Below are 8,946 nucleotides of genomic sequence, written 5' to 3'. Positions count from 1 at the left end.
TGAGAACACACCCCTTGGAAGTTGGAGGTGAGATATGGATGCCTTGAGGATAGGGACACCTCTGGGCAGCGTGCAAAAAAAACCCGGGTACAATGTAATTGCACCTTGAAAATTTTAAAAATACCTTCAAAATTAAAATTTAAAGGTATAAATATCGGTAATTTTGAGAGGTTATAGAACAAAAACCTTCAAATCTAAAAAAAAAATCTCTAGTAATAATTTCTCAGATTTGTAGGTGAAGGTTTTGCAAGTTTTGGGAAAATAAATTTTTTCGAGCAGTGCCTCGCCTCTGGGTAGAGTGTAAAGGCATGTACTTTCTAAGACCACACAATCTAGAGATTAGGCCCTAATTTCTGCAGAATCTAGGTAGTGGGACTCATTTTCTACACAATTGTAGATCTCATCTTATTCAAAATCTGGGTTGGCCATGTGGATAAGTGACTTTGTGCCAACTTCCAAGCACCTAATTTCTTTGTGTGTACATTTTACCCTCTCCCCAAGGTGGTGGAGCTTTCAACATCAACGGTGGAGAGGCAGTCCACGTCGACGACAGAAAAGCAGCAAGACATGCATGGTGCATTTTGAGATTTGCCCATTTTTATTAAAAAAATGTTAATTTCTGTGCTCGCTGGAAGCGTTGTTCTGGCAAAATGATTGATTGATAGCAAATTAGGGTTTAGCGCACAGCGTATCGTATCACGGTTTCGATTTCCAGCAGCAAAGCAAATTAGGGTTTTGACGATTCACCTAGGGTTTCTCGAGACTTTCTGACGCGCTATGGTTTTCATTCTACAGTCTGAGAAGAGCGATTAGGGTTTACATTGTCATCAGCGTTTGAGGAATTCTCTGGTGAAGCGTTGAGTAAATTAGGGTTTGGAGATAATCTGTGAGAAGGCACGGATTATTAGGGTTTCGTAAAACTAGGGCAATAGCTCTTGGAAAAGCAAATTAGGGTAATGTCTGAGAAGTATCGAACTGGACAGCTTGCAGGAGCCATCTAATGGGAACAAAATGGGGAGTTCTTGACAAATCTAGAGGCGCCCTCTAAATCTGGAGGCAATTGATGTATCGGACTGCATGCCCGACTCCAGTCGAATCAGTGGACGGTGGTTTAAAAGGGGTACTTGGTGGTGAACAGAACCCACTTAATCTGCTCCAATTCTGGACTGAGTATCCGTGGATTTCTGCGCTCTGCAGACAGAGGGGCGGAAAAAAAAAAAAGAAAAAAGCTTTTGTGTTGAAGAAAACGCAGCAGGGCAGTGGTCTGCTTTTTCTTCTCCTCCAAGAAAATTGACAAAGCTTCTACTTTTGGAAAGAATCTGTCCGCCGCCATAGCCGATTTTCCAAAGGTCTCTGCAATCTCAGGTATGCCTTTCCCTAGCACGTTTTCCTAAGACGACCTTGCAAGCAACTTGCTTTTATTCTGCCATCTTTATGGAAAAGGTTATGTTTCAGCCAATTCCATGGCATTAGTTGGCCTCTCCACAGAATGGAATATGTAGTTACACCACCAAGAATTGTGCTGGCATGCATCACTGTAGCCACCTGACCTGATTTGCCATCAGAGAAGTTTGCATACCATGGTGCTAGCCACCGCAAGAGTCGCTGTGGTACGATTCCATTGTGGAAGTTGCATGGTGAGTCTTGTCAGCCATGCCTTTATCTTTAGCCAGACATTGGTCTGCTGAAGTTTTTTTCCTCCCCAAGAAAAGATTCATCTATTAGTAGAAAAATATAATATCCTCTTAAGAGCCGACAACAATCCTCTAATGAGGTAGAATGTACGAAGTAGATATAAGAGGAGGGGCTCTCTCCATGGTTGGACGCTTTCAATGGCAGGCTACATTTGGAGGGGAGGGGGGAAAAGCCACACTGGACCCTATATCATACTGGCACCTGCCCCGGGCGCAAAAGAAGTTGGCGCGCACTCTGAGTCACTCGTCAAGTGCCCAAACGTCCGTAGAGGGTAGAGTGGGTGGTCTTTGACTCTCAATGACTGTACTGCATCACCCAAACGTCCGTAGAGGGTAGAGTGGATGGTCTTTGACTCTCAATGACTGTACTGCATCGCACTCTGAGTCACTCGTCAAGTGCCCAAACGTCCGTAGAGGGTAGAGTGGATGGTCTTTGACTCTCAATGACTGTACTGCATCGCACCTGCCTGATATGCTAGGATGCAATGTTGCTAATGAACTCCCATCGCTAGTTAGTGTGGGTTTGGAGAGTCTAGGGTGCCACCAGGACTATGGCAGTGATAATGATAATGATCCAAAAGTGAGGTAGTTCCCTTGCCATCCTCAGCAGGGCTGAAATGGAAGGCCTACCCTAACCTTCTTGACCTTCAAAAATTAACTAAATATGTATGTTTATGTGATAGTGGCCTTCGTTCACAACCCTCTTTTCTAAGAGGCCTTGTAGAAGGTTTGAAGGGCATTGAAGCCCTCTGAAGGCTTCAAATTTCAGCAGTGGTCCCCAGAAGTGCAGGATCCGCCTCTGTGGCCCATGACATGATCCCCTAGGTGACAACCTGAAAGGTCCTAGGGTCCAAAGTCGTATAGCCAAACCGTCTCATGTAACATGGATGTGGAAAATAAATTCAACTTACTGAAATTAATGATAGGCAAGAGAGAGTAAGGCAAATCAACTTTGCAATAACACAATAGAGAAGACGAGATAAGACCTAACTATTGTATATTGCCAAACAGTGATTATATATAATGATTGACATCATAGATCCCCAAAATCTTGTGCTATGACTCAGACACTTTGTTGGCATCTGTGACCTTGGAAATTGTCCGTGTTATGAAGTATTGGAAAAGGTTGTCTAAACACTGCTTTGTAAGGTGTCCAGCCAATTGATGAACAATACGAATTGTTTTGTACTGCTTGGACCTTGATTACGAAAGCACAAGCTAAAACAATGGTTCCTTCTCAACAAAACATTGAGTTCTGGGGGCACCATAATGTCCACAAACTGCTTGCCCCTCCATGGTGCTCGGAAATGCACATGCCTTGCAGCCTGGAATCTTCCCTAGTAACTCTAGACCTAAACTTGACTAGTCTAGCACCTGATTCGTGGCCTAATAAGTTCCCTAGACATTTGTACAAAGAATAATCCAAGAGGGTTGTATCTTGTATGTGAGAGCACACATAACTTGACACCTCTTATGACCTAGACTTGATGGTAGGCGGTGATTTGTCCCTGGACAAGGGCTCACAACATGCTTAGTGCCCATCCAAAAGGTAACTTAGTGATGTACTCTTGGACAATTATGTCTACGTGGCACCCTAGTACAGCAGATGCACGTGACAGGCGAAGCAAGAGGGGTGCGTCTCTCGGCGGTGGGGGTGGGGGTGGGGGTGGTGGTGGTTGGTGTGGTTTGAATCGATGTCGAGGATAGGGTTGCCTCCACTCTTGAGTCTTGCGAGTTGCTCTGCTTGAGTGGGAGGAGGCAGCTGCATGCAGTGAATCCAAGAGCATACCAATTGTGGTGGGAGATGGAACCTGAGTGGCCGGAGGGAATATGAACGAAGGCCCCTTATTGGACATTTGGAAGGTAGGCTGATGAGGGCGTTCCATATGAGGGGTTGTTGGAGGTGCTCCTTGTTGATGGACGGGAGCCAAAGAGTGTCTCAGGCTCAAAAGAGGCTAGCCGTGAGTTTATACTCGAAGGAGGTGCCAAACTTGCGGAGAGGAGCCTCTGAAAAAATCCACTTGGGTGTCAAGTGGCCAGGGACTGCCACGAATAGGGATGTGGGCTGTCCTGTGAGCGAGTAAGAAGTCCTTTCAAAGCTCTCCTCCCGGCTGGAGGCTGCAGATGAGTTTGCCCAGCAGGACTTTGCTCTGCACCATGAGATTAATGGTGCCTAACCCCCTTTGTTTTGGGGGGGAGGGTAGGACGACAACTGTACAGGCCACTTGTGCTCATTGATTTTTTCTTCAAAAGCAAGGCAAAACTCAAGCGCTGAAGCAGAGTGCTGCAAATTTCCTTCCACCCTAGAGGCATAAGCTGCAATGTTATACATAATGCATTGTGAAGTTAACACGGTTTATCGCAAAGCCTTCTGAAAATTTCCAGTGATGAAGCAGAGTGCTGCAAATTTCCTTCCACCCTAGAAGCATAAGCTGCAATGTCATACATAATGCATTGTGAAGTTAACACGGTTTATCACAAAGCCTTCTGAAATCTGTTCATGTGGTTGACAGGGAATCAATGGTCGTCTGACCTGAAGATGGGAGATGCTTCATTGCCTACACCTGATCCTTACTCCCTTCATAATAATCAGATGCATGAGGTAAGTGGAGAGAATCAAGAAAATGCAGCCAAAGATTTTCCTTCAAGTATGGAGAAGGGAACCTTGCCAGAGCTTCCGGAGCTGACAAGCAGTGAAGGTTAAGCATCTTCAAAGATTCATTTTTAGCATCAACTTTGGACTAGTCTCTTACACATGCATGTACACACACACACACACACACACACACACACACACAGAGAGAGAGAGAGAGAGAGAGAGAGAGAGAGAGAGAGAGAGAGAGAGGGCTAAATGGATTTTATGCTCATAACATAGATGGAGGTCTCTGTTCGAGCATGCTTGGATTGGACAAGGTCCCCCAGCAAAATGGTTTCCACTTAGGAATGGAAAAGGAAAGCACGACACACTCAGGAGATCCTTACATGCTGGAATCAGTTTTCACATACAAGCAACAGTTGGAACCTGAAACAGCCCAAGTCGACATCTTTAGTGTGTATGAGAATGGAAGCATCGTTGGGAATGGCCATGAAATCAAAGAGGAGGATTCAATTAGAGAAAATTTTAGAGAGTCTAATCCAATGTCTAAACATCCTCAAGAAGGTACGCAAGAAGCAACAGATGAGGGGATAGGACCACAGCTACCTGAGGATGCCCAAGACTTCAAGTTACCAGAGAAACCACTAAACAATGCTCAAAATTATTGTATGGAGCAGGAGTTTCCTGTAGTGAATGTAGATTGCCAGTCAACTGACACAAAAAATCACTCTCTCTCTCTGTCAGATAGTCTAACTGCAGTTATAATCAAAGCAAACAGGGCAGCTACAAGCGGAGAGAACAGGGAAGGTTCAAACACTTGGTATACTAAGCTTACTGATGACATTGAGCAGACAAAACCGAGTCGTCACTTGAATGAGGATAAAGGTGGGCTTGGAAAAGGCACTGAAAGACTGATTGAATCTCACACAGGAGTAAAATCTCCTGTGATAGGCATTGATATTTCCATTGAAAGCAACTCAGATTTCTTGCATGACAATATGGAAGTTCTAGTCTCTCCTACTGTAAATGAAAGCCATTCTGAGAACAAAATTACTAGTGAGGCTGGTGGTATTTCAGAGGCTTTGCCAACCCATACAAGCACCAGGGAGAGTGAATTTTGCACAGTTATGGAAAGTGTATGTAAGCACTTCCTTAGCTTGGTAACTGAAAACTGCATGAGACGTACATAGTCAATATCTTTGTGTGTGCTACCTTAGTCATGTAAGAGCTTTGCAAGTATGTAATAAGGTAAGATATTTGTCTTGATTTTTTATGAGTGCAGAAAGTAGATCAATCTCTTGATACCAGTAAGCAAGAAGGGCCCATTCAAGAACTTGGTATAACAGCACTTGTCAGCACTGATATAGAGGGATGGCATCGCTTTGATGTTGAGGAAAATGATGCTGACGTGGCTCATGGTATGTGTAAGTGTTGATATTTTGAATCAAATGTCAGAGTAGTCTTGTCTATGGGGATGGCCATGAGTCATGGGTTTATGTGTGTGGCTCAGCCGCTCATGGGGGTGGTTATGATTTTGAGGTATTCTGATATTTATGTTTGTGAATGAACAGTTGACAGCACTTCAATTCAAAGACTTGAACTTTGGGAACAGTTGTTGGAGGATGGATTAGAAGTCAGTGAAGATGTCCAAAATCCAATTCTGCATGTTGGAGGCATAGTAGGCTTAGAATCTTCTTTACATGAAGGGCACCAGTTTTGGTTGGCTTCACCAGGAAACCCTTTTATAGAGGGCCTAGACAGGATGAGCAACTTCTCTGAAGCAGAGGGTTTTATCTTCAATGGGAACTTGCCAAGCTCCCAACTGTCGGACAGTGTCGAAGCAGACACTTCCTTGCATGCTAAGGAAGGGCCGTTTCATAATGCCAATGGCAATAAAGATTCCTTCTCAGGTATGTGTGTTTTGCTGATTGCTTTACTTGTGTGATTTGAGGCAGGAACTAGTTCAGAAAGAGAAGTATAATCCATGGTTGTTTCCGTATGGCGCACGATGGCTTATCGTACGGAATACCGTATGGTACAATATCGTATGGACTCGTACGGATTTTTTCGGTTTTTTTTTTTTAAAAAAAAAATCTCAAAAAAAGTTTTTTTTTTTTTTGGGGGGGGGGGGGGGGGGAGGTAATGGTCTTTTTTTTTGCTTATCTTGTTTGAGCTTCCTCTGTACTATGATGCTTCCCTCCTTTTTAAAATACTCCATATCTAGAATTGGTATAAAAGTATTTTTTTAAAACACTGTATTTTATCGTACGATAAGAAAAAAAATTTATCGTACCGTATTTTCCCGTACGGTGTCGTATCGTACAAAGTGTACGGTATCGTACCTGACAACTATGGTATAATCCTTGAGCTGTATAAGTTTGGAGGATTTCCTTGTCAGATATGTGGGTTTTTCTGATTTCTTTGAGAGAGAGAGAGAGAGAGAGAGAGAGAGAGAGAGACTTACTGACAACTTAGTTTTGCACCAGGTATGCTGCACAATACTGCCAAGTCAGTGGGGAGAGAACTGACCAGCCAATCGGAAGTTGCAAACAAACATGGAAGTAAGCCACAACTGCAGCCAAGTTATCCTTCTTTTTCTGACATTCCAAGGTCTCCATTAGACTCCATGGAGCCATTTGAGGCACCCTCTTTTATGAGCCTTGTGGATGCGGAATCCCATGCACTATTCAAGGCATCCATGCCTGCTTATCAGGCAAGCAGTAATGCATATGGACAGGAAAATGGTGGGGACAAGTGGGAAGCTAATTTTGATTTAATGGTGCCTCCTGCACAAGAAATAATAAGATCTTTATCTTTGCCTCGAGTAGCAGATGAGGTGCAGGGGGAAGGGCAGCGGCGGAGTTTTTCTATCTTTTCTAAAGAAGCACATATCACATCAGCAGCCAATACGAGAGGAAATTTTCCACCTACTGCTCCTCCAGCGAAACCTACTGGATTCTTGTCCCCCAAGTTGAGTCCGTTAGTGAAGAAGGTGGTAGACAAAGTCCGAACTACCCCTGTAGCTGCCAACAAAATGCTAAATACAGTTTGCCAAGTAACAAGCCCGAAGACCACAGATAAGAAAACAACCCAAAAGTCAATTTGGAGACGTTGCATCTGTTGCTCTCATGCTAACTGAAGTTACTCTCTTAGGAAAGAAAGGTGCAATGCAAGAGAACACAGCAGGTTCTGCATAGGTGTATATAACTTGCACACTGTTGAACTGGCAAGTCACTGGGTTATGCATTCTTCAGCAACACAAAACAGCATAGCTTCATGGGAGCAATGGAGAAGGTGAAGGTATGGCCCATCTGGTTCCCGAATGGTTGGTTGTTTCCGATGTATATTGGGAAGTCCTATTAACAGCAAATGCAGTCTGTACAAGATGTAGTATTAAGGTCCAAAGTCATTTTAACGTGCTGTAAATAATGATCGCTCCAATTTGAGCAATAACAGACTGGAAAGAGTTTTGTTGCTGTAATGGCTGTCGATAGTCCTGCACTGTTTTGTCATTTCATGTCCCTTTTCTTTGTATAGCCATTACAGGGCTTTAAGATATGGTGTTTTGTTATTTCACGTTCCTTTTCTTTCTATAGCCATTCGTATAGCCAGTACAGGGCTTTAAGATATGATGTTCATAGAAGAAGATCAAGTTAAAAAATTTTCATTAATGAAGCATATCCTTCTTGCTTCCTGCATGACATGGACTTTTGGTGTGGTTAAAATAGACTTCATTGTGTCTCTCTTTCCATTGCATATACTTTCAGCACATTGCTTACAATCACATTGGCACCAAATGTATGGAAAGGTTTTTTCACATGATGCGTACTTTCAAGGATAGAGAACCATTTGTGGTTGGTCGTTAGATTAATTTTTGAAATTTCTTGCAGCTTGTAAGAAGCGAAAAGTCGTCAAATAGTTTACGCTTGGAAATACATCTGACCATGCAAATCAGCTTGGTCACTTGTGAAACACAACTCACTGAACAATGTTTTCGAAGAATCTTCCCCCTTAAGTGTTTACTCCAAATATTAACTGACTGATTTTGTAAATGACTTCCAACACCTTTTCTTTTTGGATGCACAAATTTCTTCTTCAATGAACGTGCTCTAGATCTGCAAGCCGACTTGTTTCATTATGGGTGAAGATGATAACAAATATAAGATTGAATAAATTTGAGCTCTGTGAAGTAGGGTGGGTGATCATATGCCTTTTAGTTGATAGTTTAGTGCGTTGTGAAATGCTATTTGAATCATTAAGTGTCATCATAATTGCTTTTGTTACCATATAGACTATGCTTTGTTTTGTATTTCATGAATTTTCATTCAGATACGTACACTAAAATTTTAAAACTAAAAATTGTTCTTGTATTTTAATTATATTGCATATCATGTTCATTTAATTTCTTCAAATACTATCGCATTGGTGTCTCTTTCCAAGAAGTTGAAGGAGATACATAGGAGTACATAGCACCTCTATGAACATCCATTCAATTGCTTAGCTCTTATGGTGGTAAAGTGTTGAACATCGATAACTACGCATCGAGGGTTCAAATCCCACATTGTTTCATCGACTTAGAGGAAATCAACGATTGGATGCACAGATGGTAAAACACATCTTATTTCAGAAAATTGATTCTAGGTTTTGACCGACGTT

The 8,946-nt window shown here is 42.6% G+C and overlaps 1 protein-coding gene across 3 annotated transcripts; it reads left to right on the top strand.

Moving 5' to 3' along the window:
- The first annotated feature begins 582 nt into the window (after window positions 1–582).
- LOC147632762 (uncharacterized) lies at window positions 583–7,861 on the top strand. 3 transcript variants are annotated; one of them, XM_086807613.1, is made up of 6 exons: window positions 583–1,365; window positions 4,208–4,393; window positions 4,570–5,426; window positions 5,573–5,708; window positions 5,862–6,200; window positions 6,777–7,861. In XM_086807613.1, the coding sequence occupies exons 2-6, from the start codon at window positions 4,234–4,236 to the stop codon at window positions 7,427–7,429; spliced, it is 2,145 nt and encodes a 714-aa protein (XP_086663739.1). In that variant the 5' UTR covers window positions 583–1,365; window positions 4,208–4,233; the 3' UTR covers window positions 7,430–7,861. The 3 variants fall into 3 exon arrangements, with proteins under 3 accessions (XP_086663739.1, XP_086663740.1, XP_086663741.1); XM_086807614.1 differs by having other exon boundaries at window positions 584–1,365; window positions 6,804–7,861; XM_086807615.1 differs by having other exon boundaries at window positions 614–1,365; window positions 4,208–4,296.
- The last annotated feature ends 1,085 nt before the right edge of the window (window positions 7,862–8,946 follow it).

This window comes from Cibotium barometz, chromosome 13 (genome assembly GCF_041138505.1).
Source record: "Cibotium barometz isolate CiBa-2024 chromosome 13, ASM4113850v1, whole genome shotgun sequence".
NCBI lineage: Eukaryota > Viridiplantae > Streptophyta > Polypodiopsida > Cyatheales > Cibotiaceae > Cibotium > Cibotium barometz.
This window is presented reverse-complemented; position numbering and strand designations above follow the sequence as displayed.

Coding starts and splice junctions, on each gene's coding strand:
- LOC147632762 (XM_086807613.1), top strand. CDS start 4,234: ATGGGAGATGCTTCATTGCCTACACCTGATCCTTACTCCCTTCATAAT. Junction 5,709..5,861: donor TGATGCTGACGTGGCTCATG/GTATGTGTAAGT, acceptor GTGAATGAACAG/TTGACAGCACTTCAATTCAA. Junction 6,201..6,776: donor CAATAAAGATTCCTTCTCAG/GTATGTGTGTTT, acceptor GTTTTGCACCAG/GTATGCTGCACAATACTGCC.